The following is a 24,394-nucleotide window of genomic DNA, read 5'->3' on the forward strand; positions in this document are numbered from 1 at the left end:
ATCAAAAAACCATGAGAATCAGAAGAGAGCATGAGGTTTTATATGGCCAGATCCTAGCTAACTTGCCCTATTTCAGGCAAGTGGGTTCGTTTGAAATATTATTTGGGAATAAAATTTAGGAGGAAGCTAAATAAAAATAATGAATAATTTACAAACGATGGTACAGAAGAGCTCCTGCAGTTTTAAGGAACCACAAATGGAGGAGGATGTCAGCATATATAGGAAGTGATATTTACATGAATCTAGGAAACTGCAGTTTACAATATTGTCTAATCGAAGATGCTTGAAAATCCTAATTAGCATCGTCCTGTTGAATGAAAAGAAAGATCCCAAGCCTTAGAGTCTAATCCAGTTCTGTTGCTTCCAAGATACATGACCTTAACCAATTTGATTCACAGTTTCCTTATTTGTTCAAGGGGTAATTAGGCCTGCTTTGTTATAATGTGAGGATTAAGTAAAATAATGTGAAGAAAGGCCCTAACACAAAGCCTTACATGTTTAATTCCAGGAGAATGTGGTCATTAAACCATACCTTTGAAATTAGAACTAAAAACAAGTGATCTGTATAGTAAGCAAAATTTAAAATACAGCACCATATTGGGGTCACTTACTTTCCATAGACTTTTTCAAAGACTACATTGTATATTCTTAATCCCCAAATGTGACAGTTTCTCTAATTATGAGCCTACATGTTTGTATACACATTCCATCATTATATTCAGGATTCACCCACTGGACTGTAACTAAGTTTTTAATGAGTTACTAATGAACATCTTAAGCTTAGATCAGCATTAAAAAAAATGTTACAAGGGTGTTGAAAAGCTATTCTAAGTGTAAGCCTGTGCTTTTAATTAGACTATTAGTCTATTAAAATTTGTCTTCACTGTTCATCCCAGGTTTGAAGAAATTGAATAGTGAGTGATAGACATAATTTACTTTGGTTTTCTTAGTTTAATGTGAAGTTAAAGGGGATAAATACATGGAGATAAATTTGAGAAATCGTTGTTTTGATTAAATGAAAAGATAAAAATAATATGCAAAATCAAAATAGCATTTTACAATAATTCATTATTTTGTTGAACTCAAGTGATTTTAAAACAGATTAATTTTGTTGTTGCATTAGAGAATAATAAATGACATGAGGGGAAAAATCCAGATACGATTAGATCACATCCATAAAAAAAACAAACCTATATTTATAAAAAGAATGGACAGTCGACTTTCACACATTACTGCTCTCCAAGCTATTAGAGAAACCATGAAAATAGTAATTCTAGACCCTACCTGAATTATATTAGGACTGTTCTTTTCTGTAGCTGTTACAAATCAACAATGGTGGTGACTCTTTAGCAATGATTTTTTTTTTTCTTCTTCTTTTGATAGTGATATTGGTGAACATGGAAACCTTAAGGGCACATGATTTAATGATGAAGACATATAATACATAAAATTCAAAGCAAGCTGGTATGAGGTTCTCTCTCCAGGAAACACTACACATTTGCTTAAAAGGAAGCCCTTTAGATTAGTCACAATATCTCAGGACAGTTGGAATAGCTGTGATAGCCCAAATGTTTTATAGGTTACAGGCTTTTGTTAGGAGGCAGGCTTGATGTCTTGCCTCTGCACAGACATAAAAAAACCAGTGTCGATTTGTAAAATTAGGTGTCCACCTACCGACATAATGTAATAGATCATTTTAACATGTGAGCCTGTTAACCAGCAGTTCTCAACCTGTGGGTCGTGACCCCTTTGGGGGTCAAACGACCCTTTCACAAGGGTCGCCTAAGACCATCGGAAAACAAAAAAGATATTTACATTACGATTCATAACAGTAGCAAAATTACAGTTATAGAGTAGCAACGAAAATAATTTTAAGGTTGGGGGGTCACCACAACATAAGGAACTGTATTAAGGGGTTGCAGCATTAGGAAGGTCGAGAACTGCTGCTGTTAACATATTTGCTTTCTTGTTGACCAGTGGTTTGCATTCTGTTTTGGGTGTGTGTTAAGGAGGGCGTGGAGGGAGTAAAAAATCTCTTACTACCAGAAAAAAAATAGATAAAAAGTTTGCATTCTTCTTAAATGTCTTCAGAGATATCCAGTTATAACTAACTTAGGATAGGGAGAACTCACTAATAAGACAGATCCCTGTCAAAATGTGGGCTTTTTTTTTGCCATTTTTTCCCCTCACATCAAGTATTAATTAGCAGTATGATTGAAGAAAAGCGCCTTGTTACTATAGTTATAAAGATTTTTAAAGAAATGTTTTACTTTACAAAATTCTGAAAGCACAACTTTTCACACCATTAAAAATTTAATATCCTTAAAAGGGGAGTAGAGGAATGGAAATTAAGAAAAAGTCAGTATTCTCCAATTAATAAATCCTAGAATTTTGTTTGTGTTACTATGAATTTAAATCTGATTACATTATGTTTACAAATATGGAGGTGTTTTTAGATAGAATAGAAAACTATTACTTATCAATTACTTGAATATGATGTGTAATATGCATTTTAAGATGAATGACAATAATATCTTTGTCAAAATTGATATCACATAACAGAAATTTGACTCTCTGCTTACTCATTTCCACAAATGGTTGAGGCATTTTCATTAAAATATTATCTAGGCCACCAATGCAATGAATAATTTATGATTTTTCCTATTAATTTTAGGACATGAAAGATACCAGGCTTGAAAGCCAATGAAAAGTAAACTTTAAATCTTGTTTCTTTTATTTTTTTAACACTAGGAATTAAGGTTCCTTTTAGCATTATTCAGAACCAAGTATTTGGCTCTTCCACTGTTCTCAGAATGTCTTGTACAACTTTTATAACTTGATTGTTCAATCTTCTGGTGAATAAAAAGTTAAGCCAAAATGTGTTTTATTTTACTATTTACAATAAGCTTTTTGTAGAGGAGAAGAGTGAAGAACCTAGCTTGAAGGGAAAATTTCTTCCTCACATAGTGCATGCTGACACTTCATGAAACAATTCAGTCTAGTGAATGTGTCCATTGAGTTAAATCGAATAATATCCAGGTGTACTATGAACACTGTTTCATCATGCACAGGTGGACAATCAATCGCTACTGAGCCGTTTTCTTGTAAGACCGAGAATTGAAACAGATTTTTCTCATTGTTAGAACTCCTACATTATAATTTCTACCTGGTGGCATCCTTAGTCAGGTGCTTAAATTGGAACTTTTATTACTATTGTTTCAGATTACTACACAGCCTATAAAGAAATTATGCAGCTGTCACATACACCTTAGGGAGATGTCAGGAAAGATGCAATCTTTTTATATGGGCAAAGTGAAGGTGCTGGGGAAAAGGTAGAGCCTTTCAGGTATGCATTAGAAAGCAGGATTGGAAAAATGCTCCTTTACTTACGAGAAAATAATTGAAAACAATAGTCTCTCATTCTCCCCTTCTGCTCCCTCCCCTCACTCACCATATATAGATATATATCTATATATAGATATATAGATATATAGATATATAAATAGATATAGATAGATATAAATACACACATATACACATATACACATATGCACACATATACAAACATATCTATATATCTATATCTATATCTATATCTATCTATCTATCTATATATAGATATATATCTATATATATCTCTCTCTCTATATATATAGACACATATATATGGCACTGAAGTTGGATTAAACCTGCCCTATCAATCAACCATTTGTTGTTATAAGTATTTCAATAGAGTATTTGCATAGTACTTTGCAGTTAGCTGAACAGTTTTGCACAGAATAGCTCAGTGAATACTTATAACAATCCAGTGAGTCATAGGTATTAGTATCAGTAGTTTTAAGGTGAAAACATAGACTTAGAGCCATCAATCTAATGATGCAATGACATTTAAAATAGTTTTTAGAACAGAAAAGCAAATTGAAATCTCTGAACCATCTTGTAAAAGCTTCTTCCAAAGGTTTTTTTAATAGCCTACAGAGCATTTGCTTCATTTTGTAGACCTATAATTTGGATTAGAAATAAATGAACCAAAGCAATCTATAGAAATTATAAAACAGAACAAGTCAAATTTATAAAGATTTATTTAAGGAAAAAAGCAATATTATATTTGCTTAACCATAGAAATGAAGAAAAGAAAACTTCACACAAATTTAAATTATTAGAAGATTTAAATTTTAATTTAAAACTAGATTTAAAATTTTAGATTTCTGAACAGAATGGAAAGGAACTAGTGTGAAATTTGGTGCTGATTATATAGATACTGAACAGCTTAGGAAAATTATGGAAAGAGTGATATTTGGAAAGCTTGAGCAGTAGGGGTAAAGGTTTCCTATTAGGAAGGATAATTTGAACAAAAGGTATATATAGGAGGATAGGTTTTTAATCCTAGAGATAATAGTAGTGAAGGCAAAATTGAATATGTAGGTTAGGGTCATAGCTGTAATTATAGTACATTTTAAACTCTATATGGCTCAGTATTACCTAATTACTAAAAAGATACAGAAAAGTATTACCTTAAATACTGAAACATAAAAAGAAATGACTTGTGAGAAACATTCTTAGTTTATGAAAGTTGAATCACTTGTAACTCTGATAAGTGCACTTTGGTGGTATTTTGTTGTTAGCATTTCTTTCACCTTAGAAATACCTTAGTATTGCAGACCATTGTTCTGTCTCTATTCCAAGCTCACTATTATGATCAATAGATGTTTGGAGGAAGAAGCTCAATAGTTGACTGAATTACGTAGCTACTCATCTAAGGAGAACATGAAAACAGAAATAGTTGAAATTAGTTAGAAACAATGCTTAGTATTTTTTGAATTAGTATTTATAAATCAATATTGATACCTGAAAGTATATACCATTGAAATCTGATATTTTTGATACTTATTTCAATGATAAGCTCCACAGAAAAATAGAAACTCTGGTACTACCATCATAAATAGTTTACCTCTTACATGCTTAATGTTTTTCCTTTTCTTCTTGCCTCATGTTTATCCACAACCAATATTCAGGAACTTTGATGCTCTGATGCCCTTTGATGTTTGGAGACTATATCTAAACATGGGGAAAACATTTTGATCATTTCAGTAGATTATGAAATACTAATTTTCAGATTGCATGCTTGCCCACTAGGAAAGCAGAATCAAAGTGTTGAAATGGTAAAAAAAAAATAAAAACCTGAATATGAAGTAGATTATGTGGACAATTTGATTATGGCAATAACTTACATTACTTATGAATGTTAAATATCTATTTTTCAGGCAATTCAAAGTTTTAAAAGATTAGTAAATCTCTCTTTAAAAAATGAAGTATTGATTATGCATTTATCCAGTTTTATTGAGAAATAATTGACATATGTCACCATATATATTTAAGGCACACATAATGGTTTGGTGGTTTGATTTACATATATTGTGAAATAATCACCACAATAGATTCAGCTAACATCCATCTTCTCTTATAGAAACAATAAAAAGAAATGAAAGAGGAAAAGTAAACAGAAAAGAAAATTCTCTTTGTGATGAGAACTCCAGTATTTACTCTTTTAACAACTTTCCTGTGTGAGCTATAGTTATCAAGTTGTATTTTATTTATCTGATAACTGGAAGTTTGTACCTTTTGACAACCTTTCTCTAATTCCTTCTCCTTCATACCCCTCTGCCTCTGGTAATCACAGCGTGGTCTCTTTTTTTATGAGGTTTTTTTGTTTGTTGTTGTTTTTTTTTTTTTAATGGATTTCACATGTTAGATGACATTTATTTCTCTACCTCTGTCTGACTTATTTCACTTTGCATAATGTTTTCAGAGTCCATTTATGTTATTCCAAGTGGTAACATTTGCTCATTTTTTTATGGTTTGATAATATTTCATTGTATGTATACACCACAAGTTTTTTATCCATTCATCCATTGTTGGACACTTAGGTTGTTTTGTGGGTCTTGGCTAGTGTAAATAATGCTGCTATGAACTTGGTGGTGCAGTTATCTTTTCAAGTGAGTGTTTTTATTTCCTTGGGATATATTCTCAGCAGTGAAGTTGCTAGATCATATGGTAATTCTATTTTTAATTTTTTGAGGATCCTCCATATTGTTTCCATAGTTGTTATACCAATTTATATTCTTACCAACATGCACGAGGGTTCCCTTATCTCCACATCCATGCCAGCATTTGTTATTGCTTGTCTTTTTGATAATAGCCATTGTTACAAGCACAAGGTGATATTGGGTATTTTTTGTTTCTTTGTTTATGCTATTGAGTTGTATGAGTTCTTTATATATTTTGGATATTAAGTCCTTATCAGACATGGTTTGCAAACATTTTCTCCTATTCCTTAAGGAGTCTTTCACTTCGTTGATCGTTTCTTATGCAGTACAAAAAGCTGTTTAGTTTGATGTCATGCCACTTATTTATTTTTAATTTTGTTGCTTGTGCTTTAGGTGTAATATACAAAAAAAAAATATTAAGGCCCATGTCAGGGGCTTTATTGCTATGTTTTCTCCTAAGAATTTCATGGATTCATGTTTTGTATTTAAGACTTTAATCCATTTTGAGTTAGTTTTTGTGAATAGTATAAGAAATAGTTCCAGTTTCATTCCTTTAGATGTGAATGTCCAATTATCCCAGCACCATTTATTAAAGAAACTGTCTTTTTTTCCATCGAGTGTTCTTAACTCCCTTGTCAAATATAATTGAGCATATATTTCTAGGCTCTCAATTCTGTTCCATTGGTATATTTGTCTGTTTTGATGCTAGTACCTTCTTTACCTAGGCCATGTAACTGACCTTCCACTTTTGTCGCCACTGATGGTGACTCTGGAATCTTTTTACAGAGATGATGAATTTAAAGGAGAACCTACTCTATAGACACATTAGATATTCCTCCTTCATACAACACATTGATGTCTAATTTCCTTCAACTGAAGAGGCAAGTCTACTTAATTTCCTGGAATTGTTTTATGCCTTAGCCTCACTCCATGAAATCATTTTATTCTCTGATTCATACCTACTCTTTCTAGAGTCCCTAGATCTTGCTTTCGAGTTCCAGTTTGAGCATATTCTTATTTCTTGTTTAAGCTGAGATGCTTTCATTTACTACAAACACTGATATATTTTTCAGTTGATGGTGATTCTACTCTATATACATTTTAAATCCATTGTCATTATCTGCCTACTCTAGAAATTGACTGTACCTGAAATAATTGATCTCTAGTTCAGTAGAGATTACTAGTCTCGGTTTCCCCTATCCTGCCCTATTCTTTCCCAGGAGCTTTAGTTAGTATCCTAAACTGATGCGAGATCACCCCAAAACTAAACTCCTTACGCTGGTTTACAAAGCTCGAGATCTGCCTGTTGCTTAACGTTCTGATCTTATTCCAGCCAGGCCATCCTTCCTCCATCCCGCTACACCCAGCTTCATTAACCAACATGTCACTTCTAGAACAGACCACGATGGTTCTAGCCTGAGGCCTTTGCAGCAGCCTGGAGTGCTCTTTACTCCTGATTTTTATATGACTAGCAACTTGATACCTCAGTTTAAATTTTACTCCCGTAGGTAAGTCTTCTATAAACACCTAAACTGAGTAGCTTTTAAATATTACCATATTTAAACTTTCCATAGATTAGTCATCTCTATCTAGTATTAAAATATTTATCTATTTGTATAATCTCTGTCTCACACACTAGAATGGATGATTTATTAAAGTAGGTACATGGTTTGTTTTGTTCGCCCACATCTCCTAATAAAGGACCTGGCATAAAACAGAACTCAATAAGTGTTTGTTTAATGAATGAACAAATAATCACATGCCCCGTTATTTCAAATGTCCATATATATTAACTTGGCTGAGGGTGAAATCTTTCAACTTTATTATAACTGAAGCTTGTAGGATACTACAGCTTTATATTATTTTGCTAATTTCCTTTCATAGAGTATTTATGAAGATCTTAGGGAAAACATGGCTGTATGTATTCATGTAAAAAATAATTTAAAAATTGTCACATTGTCATTTTGAGCAATGAAGAGAGGGATATTTTAAAAATCAAAAAGACCAGAAAGGATGTCACTGGATTTAAACGGTAAAGGAAACAATTAGTTAGAGATTTTGATTTGCATAACTCTTTTGATCTTAAAACTTGTTTTCTTCTTTGATACCTTTCTCATTCATACAAACTATCAAAATAACATTTAGATTACCTTTTTCCTAGATGTTTTAATATTCATACATTATAATGAGTATAAATAAACATGTTTCAGGGTGACACCTTAGAGTTATAATATAATTTTTTTCATTGTAGATGGATTGTTTGACAGATTTCTTAATACTATTTTTGTTTTGTTTTCTATAAGGGCTGCATTATTTCTTGTGATTTGGAAGAAAACATGTTTTCATTATTAATTTGCAAACATTTCATATATCAAGAAAATGTAGTGCTACTTTATAAACTTCCAGTATTAGAAAGATGATTATAAAATCTTCTTGCATTATTGAATTTCTTAGTTTTTCTCCTAAATATTGGATGGTAGCGATATACCATTAATATGTTTTTAAATATGCATGTTATAGTATGTTAAAAATAATTGTGTAAAGCAAAATCTTTTTTTTGTAAAGTCTTTTCCTTTCTTTAGCAAGAACATTTTCGTTATCATTCCTATTTATTACACTAGTTGTAATTAGTGTAGAGAAATGTGTACTCATGTACCAATTCACCAGAAAAAAACCTGTACTTAAACAGCTGTTTCTCATAGCATATAATGTATGACTGTTTTGTAAATTATTAAAAATAAATTCATGTGTGCAATTTTATTTTTCATTATTGTCTTGGTCTTTCATATTTATTCATTTATGTAATATGTACCATTTGTCATTAAAATCGCTGTGTATATAAATGGCAAAAATGTATGTATATCCTTTTCATCTTAATGTCCATCACAGATCTTAATACAGTATCTTTCAAAAAATGTTAAATGACCTGAAACATATAAATAAATATAAAATAATCCATGTCAGTGTAACAATATATAACTAAACAAAACTAATAAAAATAACACCTCTGTGAAACTTTCTTCACTCATTACCTTATCAAGATTTTGTGTGTAAATATTTAGCTTAGTAACCAATATATATTTACACTTACAAATATTACTGTCCATCGTTTACATAAAAATGCTGTAAATCTATAAAAATATAGATATTTATATTTTTCAGGTAGCTCTCTCTGCTTTAGTTATGTCTAGTTTTCTAATCGTTGTTAGGGATTAGGGTGAGGTTTTCTGCTTATTTAAGATAGTGTTTAACTAAGATAGTGTTTAAGGTAGTGCTTAATTACAGAGCCCTAATGCTAGGACCAGGAGATATGATCTCCTCAGCTCCAGGGTTGTATGAGTGGGGCCTGGGGTGGCTGGAGTCAGGGCCTATGGCCTGCAGCAGAGAGCAGCTTTGGGAATAGCCTCTCGCAGGGCAACTCTGAGGCCAGCCTGAGCTGAGTGGAGTCTGATGGTGCGCCCTGCGGTCCCCGCAGGTGGCAAGCACAATGAACGGCATCCAGCCCTCCCTGCTCCACTGCGACACGCTGAGCGCAACCCCGGAGGCGCTCTACCACCCAGACATCTCCTTCAGCAGCCAGCTGCAGAGCGCGCCACTGCTCATCGCAGACAAGGGCCCCGTGGAGCTACCAGAGGAGTTCGTGGTCCAGGTGTCCAAGGAGCCCAGATCACAGCCCAAGGTGCGGACAGCGGTAGGGAAAGAGGGCTGGGGGTGGCTGGGCAGGGGCTCCTGGGAGGCTCCGTCCCAACTGTGTCTTTTCATCTAGTTCTATATTCTCTGCATCCATTTACTGTGGCTGATATTTGCACTTAGCTGTATCCTAGCCAGTTATTTAACAATGCATGCTTGTTCTACATGAGCCTCGTTATTTTACAATGTTTCACTTTAAATTTCGGAATGCGTTTGAAATGTCTTTGCATTATGACAGGAAATTTAAAATTACTTTTAGTGACAATTCAACTCTTGTAAAATTTGAATGGTTGGAAAATACAAGTTTTAACATTTCTCACCACCTACTTGTTTGAAAGAAAAAATCTTATCAATGGCAACTACCAAAATTTGAGGAGATTATAATGAAAACATCTTGGTTAGGAGTTGTGTATAGTCATTTAAAGCATAAAATCTGATAGAAAAGTGATGTCTACAGAAACAACCTAATTTTCTTACAGAAATGTTGGAAAGTACTTTATTTATAATATTGTCTCTGCAGCTGTCAACTACAGTGAGTGACATCCAGCCCATGAAGCTCCAGTGAGGAATATTATATAATATTTGCACAAAATTCAATACTATTATTTTCTCCAGTACTTTATATTTTATAGTATCTTTACATAATTTTTAGGCAATGTAACTTTCTTTTTTCTTATTAAATTCCATACAGGCACACTTACTTTTCTTTCCTTCAGAGAACATAATATACTATAATATATAATTATATATATATGTATATGTAATATATATCACATAATATATTATACTTATAATTTTCTTTGTGTGTCACACATGAAAAAAAGCTAGGAAGCATTTGGCTAGTTGAAACATAAATATCAAGTATTGTCTCAAAACAGAGTCATTTTCTTACCCTATAATTTCTTTAAGGGGGTGTACATACAAAAAACACTGGCAAAGGAACATGAAATGTCACTATACTAGTTGAGCTTATCTTCCAAATCCCACTGCAGAATTCTTTGATAAAATAAGTTGGGCTACTTTGTTTCAGTTCAGGGACTAAGTGAGATGCATCAAAAATCCACTTGAGATTCCAGTGACTTGTGAGAGTTAAACTTAGCTCTTCAATTACTGCAACCAATAGAAAGATTACGTTGTGTGTAACTTGACACTCACAGTGACACTGTCCACTTAGTCTACATCGTTCATTCAGTGACCTGGAATCTTTCCACTAAGTTCAGCATTTCTTCCACGTTGGTGATGATTAGGGTGGTGGGGTCAGTGAGTGAGTATATATACTTTCATAGAAGCATGTAGAATTGACTGCAATGTGTTCTGAAAATTCAAGGAAAATGTATAGTAAGCATTTCTTAAGAACTTTAATTTTTACTTTTCTGCTTTCTGTTTTTCATTACCATTTCAAACCTGAAATTATCTAAATTGGGTGCAGTTATATTTTCCCCAGAATCTGCTTCAACTGTAACAAAGTTTTCATCATGATGTTGGCTTTTGTGTTAAAAAATAATATGAAATTAATTAATTTACTTCACTGTGTATACATTCATCACAGTTTCTAGTATAATGTAGTAGAAATCCAGAAATGAAGTTTAATTTTTGAGTAAATGTTATAAATATTTAAATAAGTAACTAACACACACACACACACACACACACACACACACACACACCACTACCTGTTTTCAATTCTGTTTTGTGACAAACATTATGAGGAATCTGGAATTTTTCTGAAGACAACAAGGGAACAACTAAGTTAATTTTAGAGGATTAAACAAGAGAGACCTGCTGACTATACTTGAAGAATAAACTAGAGGCTTTAAGACTGGAGATGGGGAGGTTTTTCTATTGATTCAGATAAGAAATGATGGCGGCCCTAACTTAAGGAGTGAGTGACATTAGAGATAATGAGGACAAATGGACAGGAGTTAGAGATTCATTGGCTATGTGAGTAAGACGGAGGGAAAAACCCAAAGAGGACAACCGAGTTTCTGGCTTAAGAAGATTGCATGATGAATGACAGTGTCACTTATCGAGATAAGAAAGACAAGAAGAGACAGAGAAAATTGATAAGGAATGATGGCATTGTTTTTCAAACATTTACATATGACTTCTTCAAAATATTACTTTGAATAGTAACCCAACTTTCTGACCTCAAATGTTAGAACCGATAACTTTTATATACAATGTACAAATCTGAAAAAAAAATTGAAAAATGATGTTTGTTGGGCATAATTTATTTTCATCAAAAAGAAAAAGTTATTACATTCATTGTTAGTCATTCTATTTTGGCTTTGATGTGATAAGACATTCTGTGACAGAAGAGTGCTAGATTTTGCATTCAGTCCTTCCTTCTACTTCTCAATAATACCTCGCAGGACTACAGTGGAGCCAAGATTAGATCTAATTTTGAGCTCTCCTGTGTTCCCCTGAAACAGCTGAAATGATTCTTACTACATGTGTACTTGCAATATGTACTTTTACTTCTGTCACAAAGAGACAAACTGAACCAAGTTAGGACAGTTGATATGCTGGCCTAGACGTATTTGGCATTCTTTCAGTTCTTAATAGAATGTTCCATGTCAGAATTTGGAAAGAATCAGGAGACTAACCTCATACTTGTGCTCAGTAACAATGTAACATAGCACACCTTTTCATAAAATAATAACAAAACAATCTTCATGTGTCTTTTGAGAGTGCCTCAAAAAACGAATCTTGACTTATTCTTTTGCCTTATTAAAACTGATGATTAAAATAGCAATATTGCCTGATGCTATTGGAAAGCAATGCTTTATCTTAAGGATGGTTAATGTTCGCGTAGGCTAAGAATCTAGAAATTGAAAGCTACAATCATAAAATAAACGCTTTTACAGCTGTAGATCCGAGGTCACAGTTGCAGAGCCTACCTAATTGTACATATAATGGTGTTACAGTGAACTAATAATGGCAGGGAAAGGGTGGCAAAAGCTCATTTGTTGGGTTGTTTGTAACACAATGATACGGGAATAGAGCCAATTCTTTTGCATACCATGAACTCACAAATATGATTGGACAAGTGGTGAACACTGGAATAAATGAAGAACAGTCAAAGGTAAATGTGTGATGCTTTAAAACCTGAGCCAGAACACATACATACAGTAAATAAGATTAATAGGCAGCATATTTTCTATTACTGCAAACCACATCCCCACATGTCTTATCCTTCAACCCCAAGGAAGTTCTATCAATTTATTAGACAAAACATGACCCATTCCTTCCTTTTATATGTTCGGCAAGTAATATTAACTTTTCTGGTTGGAATGGCCTATACCACCTGAGTCCTCTTCGGCTTAGCTAAAAGTTCAATATAGGTTGAATTGGATTGATTTTTCTCCACTTTCACCCATCCCTAGCCCTATTCTTGACAGAACAATTCCTTGCCTCCCTCTGACTCTGAATTAGAGTGGCCTGAAAGTTGTGTGTGTGTATGAGGTAAACAATATATCTTTATTTCCTTCTAGCTTTTATATTTTCATTTGTTATAACTGATGATCATTGGAAAATTCGAGGCTGTTACTCATATTAATATGTTTATACTAGTGTTATTTATATTGACTTTGATGAGTTAAACTTCTGGCATGTTCTCATGTTCTTTCTCCCCTTACTCCCAAATTTTTGTAAAAGCTGGTTCTAATTTTGTTATTACATTACAGTCTGAAGTGTGTAGGTGAAGTGTAGGAATTCACCGGGAGGTAAGGAGATGAAAGAACTTATAACAGAAGAGCAGAGATTAATGTTTTCACAGCAATGAAAAACCTCTGTTTTACAAGCTCAGCTTATTGGCTATAACTGTTACGGCAAGAGAATAATATACTGTGGCCTTCAAACTGCTCGTTAGCTTCTTGGTTTATGTGACAGTATAATATTATTTCAGATAAAAGCCTCTGTTCACATTTATTTGTGTCTTTCAGTAAGGTTTGCCAGCTCAGAAAAAACGTCAGGACTAATTGATATGCAAAAATACATTCTGTGCATATCACTCTTTAAAATTCTTAAGTACATTTAGGGTCATATTTTCATGTGAGAAGAAAGATAATCGGCATCTAGGGAAGTAGGTAAAGTATTGAGGTTAAAAATTAATAATAAATTCTGTGGCTCTAAATATGATTTTAAATCATTTCTTTAGAATGTTGTTTTTTTCCCAAATGCTATAAATACCAGAATGATGTATGCAATTGAAAATAAATGTTAGTGAGTTTGTCTTTCAAGTGTTTGCAGGAAAATATGATAAACTCTTCTGTTCCTATCGGCATAAATTACAAATTGTTTTCCTTTTGCATCTGAGAATTATGTCAGTAGCTTTTCAAAATGCTTATGGAAATATTTTTCATCCTTACATTTTTCTTTTTACACAGGATAGGAATAATGGAAAACAAATGCTAAACTTTGATATTCAAGCCAAAAAAATGTTTTATTTCTTTGATTTAATTAGGGGTGAATTGCAGATTGTTGCATTAATTTATTAATTGAGTATCTGCCACATGCTCGTAACTGCTCATAACTGCATATATGTTCCAAAGGAGCAAATTTTACACTGCTAGTGACAGATACTTTTCAGAATAAGTTAGTTAATTGCTGGGAATTCTCTTCTTTTTTTTTTTTTTTCCTGTTTCCACTCAACTCAAACAATGTGTGGTAGTAAAAGGGGTCTGAAATATATCCCAGCTACAGAGAGGAAACTTCCATTATATTTATAGAAGCCTTAGCCCCAAATTAAAATGCAAGGGAAGGGTAGGGCAGGTATTGTTGTGCATAGAACAATATATTTTCATGGATTGGCTTATATCTGTGTTTTTCGACTCTGCATTATTCATCTAGGTCTATAGTACAGAAATACAAAAATTTGGCCAACCACTATAATTTTTTATTTTGTATAGCCCAGGGGTCGGCAACCTGCGGCTTGCGAGCCACCTTTGGCCCTTTGGGTACGTACATGTGGCTCTGAAGTAAAATTGAAAATGAAAATAAAACTATCATAGTTTCATTAATAAAAATTTTAAAGGATAGTATTCACATAATGGCGTTATCATTTGTTTTATGGCTCTCAAATAATTTTTAAATTGTTGTGAGGGCCAGGATTGGCTCTTCCGTCTCAAAAGTTTGCCGTTCATACAGCTAATGTTCATACAGATAATGAAATTGATGATTTTTCCCTCACCTATTACTTCTTAAGAAGCAATGTCTTTTTCTTGGCTATGAGACATATCTTTAATTCTTCAACATTTTGCTTTTACTGCTGCAGAGAGGGTAATAGTATGGAATTGCAGTTACTAAATGAATTTTGGGGTCAGAGATTTGGGTTCATTCCCAGCTTTACACTTTATTAACTGTTTTAACCAAGGCCAAGGACTTACATTTTAAAAACCTGTGTTATCTGTATAGTGTGAAAATAGAAGTGCATATATTGCTGTTGTGATGATTAAGCATCATATATAAATGTGTTCAATATAATTAAACATTTACTTCTTAAGACCTAATAGGTGTTATTGCCTTATTGCCCTCCCCCCCTTTATTATTTTTTTTAAGACTTTTGTTGGGGAATTGGGGGATGGGAACAGCGCTGGGGAATTAGGGAAGAGGAACAGACAAGCTGCTGTCCTTTTGTTCTTCAGTCTAGTTGTGGAGGACGTTGGTTCACTGGCCCAAGTTGGCACCATCATTGTGCTCTTCCTGGGCGAGGCAGATCAGTCGCCGGCTTCTGGACGGCCGCTCACAGTGGCTGCTGGCCGCTCAAGCTGGCTGCTGGCTACACACGGTAGCCCATGGCAAACCTACTACAGCAGGAGCTGCAGCCTGCACCGTCGTCGGCGACTCACGACAGCCCAGCTCCAGGTTGAGCTGTTGTTCAGCATCTTAGCTGGAGAGGACAGTGTCACTGGCCCTCATATGTGGGATCCGAACCGGGTTCCTCTGGCATCCCAAGCCAGTTCTTAACCAACGACCCACTCGGCCGGCCCGCACTGCCCCCTTTTTAAGGGGCTTTCAGTTTTGTAACAATCAGACCAGAGATATGTATTGGAAGCTTCATGAATAATTTTCAATGCATTTTTTAGTTGCTCATTACTATTTCTGTTTAGTTTCGGGAAGAAACAAAGTAATGTTCTAAAATGCTGGCTTTATATTTTGGGCATATTCATGGGTTCATAGCTTGGGTAACTGAACATTGAGTATAAATGTTTAGGAGAGAAAATAATTGAATTGAATTTACATATTTGTTATGTCTGTAATGTACACAGAGCCCTCTATAAGACTGTTCCTTCCCTTAAAAATTTAAAATCTCTTGCTGATGACTGAGAAAATAGACAAACCAGTATTTCTTCGACTACTGTATGATTTGGTGAAATGTGGTGTCATGCAAGTGATGTAGTATAATATTTTAACTAAGAAAGAAATGGCATTCCTGCTGTGGGATGGGGACAGGGAAGGAGGGAAGATGGAGAAATCTTAGATAAGGTGATGTTTTAACTGATAATTGAAAAATCCCTAGGATCATTTGCAAGCATATGTGGGAGGGGTTGGAAGAGGGAGGGACTTCTGGATCACTGATTTATGTGAACAAAATTGTAGTTGAAGAAAATTATGACATTTTCATCAGACAGTGAATAGTCTAGTTTAATCAACAACACAGACATGAGGAAATAAGTAGTGGTGCTGGAAATTTGAAAAGCAGATTGTAGCCATCTTGTGGGGGGTCTTAAATGTCAGGTTTACACTTTGTGTATAATTTTGTCTGCAGCCGATATTCTTTGGAAACTCTTGATCAAATTTGCAGTTTAGAGCCTGTCACAGGATTATATGGGAAAGTTTAGGGTAGAGAGGGACTTGAAGAGATGAGGTAGGTTGTTGCCTTAGGGCAGACGGTAATGAGTGCCCAAACTGGGGAGCAGAAAGAAGAGGGTGATGTGAGAAATGCACAGAGATTGAATCTGCATGCTTGCCTACTAATTGGACATAGGAAGTGAGGAAGAGGGAAGAATCAAAGATGCCTGGGTGACTGAGTGGTACCATTCACAGAATTAGGATTCAAGAGGAAGCTTTGTTTTTTAGGGGGAAAACATGGTGAAGATGGTCTAGGAAGTGCTGAGTTAGAGGTATAAATGCGAAGCAAAGTCTGATATAGGAATCTAAACATCAGGAGAAAAGTTATTGCTAGTAATAGAAGTTACTAATTTCCAAGGTAAAGATGATTGTTCAAGCCATTGGGGTTTCTGAGATTGCCGTAACAGAGAAGAGAATGGGCAGGGAGAGAGCCGGGGTTACATTACATTTAGAGACGGCACAGCTACAGGCCATTGAAGGTGATCAAATCATGGGTTGGTATAATTGGGAAATTGAAGGGATGTCCCAAATTTTTCTTATGCTTTGTTTCTCTGGCAGCCTCCGCTAATGCTAATCCACATGAAGTTCACACATATGTAATAAGGTGATGACAGAGCATGATTTAAATGCATGAGAAAATCAAGTGTTTTTGAGTCTCGCTGATAAATTAGTGATGCGGTGATCTTTCTCAAATGCCCTACATATAAGTAGAGCAAATAGTAGAGGATTAGGTTTATGAGTATGTATATTGGAATTGAGAAAATATGACTAAGGTTAGTGACTTTTTTTCTATTTTTGAAATTTCAGTTTCCTGTTTCTTTTTGATCATTGGTTAATTGTAAATCATCAGGCTGAAGTAGTACTGGAGTGAACACTTATCAAAAGTGTATAATAACATTGTAAAATTTTTATTTCTGGAATGTTGCAATACAGTTTGAGATTAATAGAAAAACACTAGGCTATTTTTGGATCAGACTTGGAAATTAACAAACTAAATATTACACATTGTAATAACCTTTCACTAGATGGATCTAAATATTTTTACTTATAAGCTGTAGTAAAAAAAAAGTGAAGACTTGTTTAAATACTTAAATCATTTTAATATTTAAGAATTATACTATGGCAAAAATATTTGTCATTAATGATATGTTTATCAAACTAGCCTTGAAATATGAAAAAAATTAACATTTGCAACACATTTTCTTAGACACAAAAATATTTACATCCACCTTCAATATTTCTATATTTAAAGTAATCCCATTAATACTTACATTCTTAAAAAAAAACTTTAGAATTAAAAAACAGATTGGCTTCTCAATTTTACTTGAAACTGTTGGTCTTGTAAAAGTAATTTACTCCCACAGTTTCATTTCTGAAAAGAAAATTGTGCCCTTTGTTCATCTACTATTTCTAAATTTGGTTTCATCTATATTAAATAATATGATTATAGCAATAGAAAAGTAATATGGTTATTTATAGTTGAAAGATAACCTAGCTAAATTATTTGAGTGGCCTATGAAGATATCTGTTTTGTTTACTTCTTACCTGTATTTTATTTTTGCTGTTATACAGGTTTGTTTACTGTATTAAAATAAACATCTACAACATAGTATTGTTGAATAGCTACATATGAGATCTATGTTTGCATTTATCTCATTTTTAGTTGACCTACATGCATATATTCCATTTCCATAAACATGTATAATTACATGTGTGAAATTTATAAACAGTAGAAATGGTTAGGTAACCCATTGATAGAGCTCTACTTTAGATTAAATATAAATTCTATCAAAATCTTTATTTGTATTGCGTTGTAGGTCAGAGAATGTGGAATTTGTATAAGACGTTGCCACAAATTAAAAGAAAGCTATTATTAATTGAAAATTCCAAGGCTTGTTTTTGTTTTTCGTTTTTTATGCTACATAATGTACTCACTTATTTTCCCTTATAAGATTGTGATGCGGACTTTGAGTTATGGGGCCATGTGACAAGAGCATTTTTGGTAACACCTTTGGTAATCTCATTTTCTGGGTCCTGCTGAATTGAGAAGCTTCATCTCTTAAAATTCCTCATATACATGCCATGTTCTCCCTGTTGAACTATGGCAGTTGCCTTAGTTTGGGTTCTTTCATTACCATGCTCTTGTCTCCCTTTTTTGCCTTTCTAACTTCCAGTCATATTTTAGCTCTTGGCACTTTGGGTATGAAGCAGTGTGATTTAGTGATTGAGAGGATAGATTTTTGGGCCAGAATGCCTGACATTCAATCCTGACTCCTCCACTTGCTAGGTGTATGACCTCTCTATCTCTCTATTCTCTTATGTTTTGATAGGAATAATAGCAATAATAACTCATAGAGTTGTTGTATTATGAGTTAATCCACATCAATTACTTAGAAAATGTTATAGCATGCAGTGTTATAGAATAAGTGTTAGTGAATCTATTTTTCTCTCTTATTCTGCTCTCTTTTATCCTATTCTATATTCTCTGGTGTCAATTTCTTTAGGAAGCCTTCCTTGCTCTGTGGAGGCTGGGATATGACAACACTGTTATGTCTTGTCTGTTTGTTCACCTGTTTTCCTCATTGGACTCTGTTTAAGAACAAAGACCATGTCTTTAATCTTTCAATCCCAATCACCCAGAACTGAGCATGCCGTGTGGATGCCACTACATTTGTTAAATGAGTATATAAATTAGTGGGGTTTGGAGCTATGTGCTGTTGTGTGGGAATTTCTATCAATGCAATGATAGCCTCTGCAGAAACTACCAGGCAAGCTATAACAGAAGTCATAGAATTAAAAGGCTCATAGACAAAGATCCCAAGATTCTGGACTCATGTGGTATATTTATTCTGTAGTGGGCTTGAAGCTCAGGGCAAAGCTAGTAGGTAGGTGTACACAGTTAGGATAGGGACCATGGGATAGATGAAAGGATTACACTTTTTAAATTCTGTTTTATGCAATGTTTCAGTCTCCTAATTCATGCTCTGCTCCATCATTTATTTCTTCTGATGGTATGGTTAAAAAGACTAGATAAGCAAGGATGCTCAATAGATGGAAGGTGCCTGGACAGGCTTACTTTGTTGGCGACATGTAGGGACTCTTATAACAATGAGTGACAACAGCTGTCACTCATTGTTAAACGTGTTGAACTGCTATGGCTTATATCTGTGTTTCTTTAGAAGAGACCACGTGGAGTCAGAAAGAAGCCATGATGAATGTCAATAAGGGAGGCAGATTTAGGAATGAATAACTATCAATCTAGAGGCTTTATGAATATTTATGGCCCTTGGTCTTTACATCCCTTTCTAAGTAACACTCTTATTTCATTTTTGTTATTGATATTCAACAGACCTACATTTCATTAATTCTATAATATGTTTATGGGTTATTAACTTGCTCTCTATTCTTAATACATTTTATGAATTCTGCCTGTGCCTTCCAAGTTACTTGCCTATGCATTATGTATATTTAACACATACGTTTTATCTATCCCATTTCTTTCTTGTCTCTATAGCAGATTGAATATTCTCAATTGAAACAGCAAGTACACACTGCATGTGTTATAGTTAGGCTAACCATATGTCTTAGTTTCCCCAGAGAGACCTGGTTTACACCTGTTGTCCTGCAGTAAGCCTAAGAGTATCCTCTTTCATTTTCAGAAGTGTCCTCATTTGGGCGATAATGTATGTAGTCACCTTAGTAGTAATCTACCACCTGCTACTTTTAAACTATGTAAATTGAGATAAATTATATAAATCCCATCTATAACATCAGTGTATTGGCTGTTATTTGTAAAGCTTGTGCCAAATCTAAAATTCTTTGACATTTACAGGAAAAAATAGAAAGCTTTTTACTTCCTTGAGTTTATTCATATGACTACTACCCTGAAGACAAGTGTATGTTTCCATTAAAAATAGATCTAAATGCAAGTTGAATATAAATGTATGCATTAACTACTTTGAAATGTGCAAAATTAGTTTTAATTTATACTTGGGGCTACATATTTGAGACGTTGTGACCATAGATTTTACAGTTGGAAAACTAAAAGCACTTTTATTAATTTCTTTTAAAATGGAGCATATTAAATAAAAGGCTTTGAAATCCTTATATGTGGCTTTAAAGTATAGTTTATGGCTGTGAGTTCAACCTGTGCTTATATTCCTTATCTGTATATTGAATTAATGAGCTGGCAAGGAATACTGGTTCTGAGGAAGGTAATGCTTTTATTTTTCATTATGTTTAGTTTTCATTATTTCCAGGTGCTCACGAGCCAGTTCTGTAGGGATTTTGAGAATAATGGGAATTAAAGTAAATGCAATCTTAGCAACAGATTTGGATATCACCTACAGACAGAAAATAATATAAATGCGTGAATTGTCCTAGAAGGGTTAGTGTAGATGAAGAAGGGAAGTGAAGAAAATCTGGGTTGCATTTCTGACTGTTTTTTGCTGCTCAGTTTTTCCCGGGGTCTTTCAAGGTTGACAATGAAAAATCTTACCATATAGTAACTGGGTTTGCTCCCCCCTCAAAAAACCAAAAATGTCCCCAGAATATATTGATATCTGAATTGTTCATTTTAGTGTAACATTGCTTATTTCAGGTTTTTTCATGGCTAGAGAATTTCACTGAGTGGTGTTGGGTTTGGTTAACATCAGGGAGATAGATTTTGCCTTTCGGAATGTTATACTTATGTTAGCCAGTTTGAAAGGGGTGTCTTCAAAGCCCCGGCACCCGGCCTAGGGGATCTGATACTACCATTATAAGAAAGTGGTACTACCAACCGGCTGTGGTACCACATTAATTTTGAAAATATCAAGAAATTTGATAGGTGTTTAAACAACTTGGGCTTGGTGGAAATTTTCTCATAGTTGTAGGTGTATGGAGTAACAAGAGTAATGGAAATGTATTGGTCTGTGTGTTATTGGCAGTTTCTAGGAATTAGTATAAGTATAGATGGCAACATTTGGCACTTAAGTGTATTAGGGAGCTTATCACACTATGATTATAGTTATGTATATATGTGCCTTTTCCTTCTTACTTGATTGTGAAATTCTTGAGAAAGGAACTGTGTTTTATTCATCATGCATTTGCCAGGATTCTTATCTATCGCTCATGGTATTTACGCAATCAAATTTCTTTAATGGTGTATGCATTATAATGTGAAAACAAAATATTTGAGATTTGTAGACCACCATCTTTGAAAGCAGAAAGTAGCTTACAAAATATTGGCTTGCTTGCATGTCATATCACTGACGAGCTTATTAAGGAAATAAAAGAAAACGAGCACACATGTTTGCATACATGTTTTTTTCAGAAACCTGAATCTCAGCAAAATAAACAGGTGCTTGGCTCCCCATGGCTACCCTACAAGGAGACAAGTTTTCTCCCAGTCTAACGTGTATTATACTAACAAACTGCAGTTTCAGCTGTTTGCTTCTGGGCTTTGTGGAAACTGCTCATTAATTCCCTCTGGGTAGTGGAGGGGGCAGGGGTAAAGGTGAGTGCCTTGCATCATTCTGTGGCAACCTCAGGGGTTCATTCAAGAGCCTTAGTGGCTTGCTGTGGCGAGAGCAATAAACAGCCCTCCAGTTGGAAAGACATCCTAATTAAAACGTTTCATTTCCTCATTCAGCAAGCATTAACTCTGAACCTACTGTGTGAAAATAAATGACTGTTTAGATAAATAATAGAAACCTCAAGATTTTACTCCTACTTAGGAAGAAATTATAAACCAAAATGTAGTACATAAAATGAACCTGAGAGGAGAGCGACCCTGATGTAAATGATCATTGAGGGATTTAGGTTGCTTGTTGGAAGAGAATCCCCATTTGTGATGTGCTCTCTAATTTTCTAATAATATGCCTTGTATTTGCCCGTATCTGCATTACTTTGCCCTTAGTAATTTTTGAGAAAAGCAGACAGTTCTTTTTATCCTCCAGTGTAATTTTTGTTAGCCTGTGAAAGTGTTACTTTCACCTCCCATAAAACAACTTTAGAGTATTTAATGTAGTATCTGTGTTTTAAATGAAGGTGATATGTTTTCTACCATTTGCATATAAAATAAGGAAAGAATCATTTTGGCTCTGAATATATTACCTATTTGATTTCATTCAGTATGGTTTATAATACTGAGTGGTTAACAAGCTAAAACGAAATATTTGGCAGAGCTGCTATCTCTTCCCTTAGGACAGATCTTGGAATTAGAAGACATACCTCAATTTATATGAAGGTCACTGGTTTATACTGAGTGTGTCAGGAAGGGAGGCAGTCAGATACGCATGGCTGCATCTAGACAGGAAAAGTCTTGCATTTATAGCCACCGCAGCTCTTGTTTTATCTTCGAACTTAGAATAAAAGCTGGTATGACTTGGAGTGGGGAAAAAGTTTATCAGCAAGATCATTAATAACTTGGGGCTCAGCTTTACAAGTTACAATTAGCTGTTCAACAGCTGTGACCTTCAAGAGCGACTCATTATTGTTGTTCCTGGTTGTTCACTCCTACACTGGAGCCCTTTTCAGAAATAGTTTCTCTGACATCATTGACCCCAGGGGTCAGAGTGAGAAATGAGTCTTCAAGCACTCATTTGTAAGTCTTGTTTCTATAGGATGGTGTGTGTGTGTGTGTGTGTGTGTGTGTGTGTGTGTGTGTGTGTGTGTGTGTGTGTAAGGAATTCAGCCTAGGGTTAATGCCTCATTTTACATCCAGCTGTTTGGTCAGATCCCAATTAGGATGATGCCTTTTTGATGAGGGGGCACTCTTGGGAGTAGCAAGATTTAGTGGCCTCCAAAACAGAGTAAAACTGATGGTAACACAAGCTCTGTTTTATTTAGATGTTAAAAAAAAAAAAACTCTCAATACACACGCTCGCCAAACTCTGTCATGCACTGTGTAGCATCTCAACGGATCAGCAGGGATTTTAAACATGCTGTGTATTTGGCATACACTGCAACCCAAAGAGAAAGTAGGAATTAGAGGAACTGTAGTGAAGTATGAAATGAAAGCTCAGCTAGAGAAGGAGTACTGGATTGTGTTCAGCTTCCTTGCCTCAGTTCCTTTAGATATTAAGAACATGAGACGCTTAGAAAAAAGGGATTTGCTTTCTGAAGGTGCATTGCATAATCTCTATATTCTGCAAGGAGACTTAATTAGGGAAAAGCTGCCTGTCATAAAACAAAGAAGCAGCAAATCAACAAGAAGGTTGATAGTATTTGTTATTGATAAGGACTTTTCTAGCCAATTAAGACTCAGAATTAAATATTGTACTCTTTGGGAAGTTTTGTCAATAAAATGTATATAGGATGAAACTTTTCAACATGCAGCCTTGGCGCATGGATTCAACCTAAGATTTTAAACACATGACGTCATCAGGGTATAGCAGATGGGGTCTCTGGGTATAGGGCAAGGTCGTCTGGCTTCTCCTTCTGACCCCGTTCCTTCCGAACCATGTGATCCAGAACTGGACCTCTGACCTGTGTGCTTCTGAGCTCTCAGCTGTGAAAATGATGGGGTTGGGAACTGTAATCTCTCATAGACCATTTGTATTTCTCTATCACCTTCATTTTAACTATCTTCACTAGTTTCATTATTATTAGCATTAGTGATGAAACAATGATTAAATACATTCTAAATAAGTTCTGGAGGCCTCTTCCTTTGTTCTCTAACCTTAACCTCTCTACCACAACACTATTCTTTGTGTGCCATGTGTAATAATCAAGTGGTTAAGTTACCTGTTTTTTGAAATGTCCATATTCTTGAATTTTCTATATTATGATTCCTAAAGCATTGCTTTGCATTGAAATGTCCA

The 24,394-nt window shown here is 34.5% G+C and overlaps 1 protein-coding gene across 1 annotated transcript in view; it reads left to right on the top strand.

The window, feature by feature from the left end:
• LOC109392331 (adhesion G protein-coupled receptor L3-like) overlaps nucleotides 1-24,394 on the top strand; it is a gene marked incomplete at its 3' end in the record, with an annotated part of 442,732 nt that overhangs the window by 284,232 nt on the left and 134,106 nt on the right. The window contains exon 5 of the mRNA XM_019660703.1: nucleotides 9,523-9,726. Within this exon, the coding sequence (XP_019516248.1) occupies nucleotides 9,523-9,726 (204 nt within the window). The remainder of the gene's footprint in view (nucleotides 1-9,522; nucleotides 9,727-24,394) is intronic.

Source organism: Hipposideros armiger, unplaced genomic scaffold (assembly GCF_001890085.2).
Source record: "Hipposideros armiger isolate ML-2016 unplaced genomic scaffold, ASM189008v1 scaffold_325, whole genome shotgun sequence".
NCBI classification, from domain to species: domain Eukaryota; kingdom Metazoa; phylum Chordata; class Mammalia; order Chiroptera; family Hipposideridae; genus Hipposideros; species Hipposideros armiger.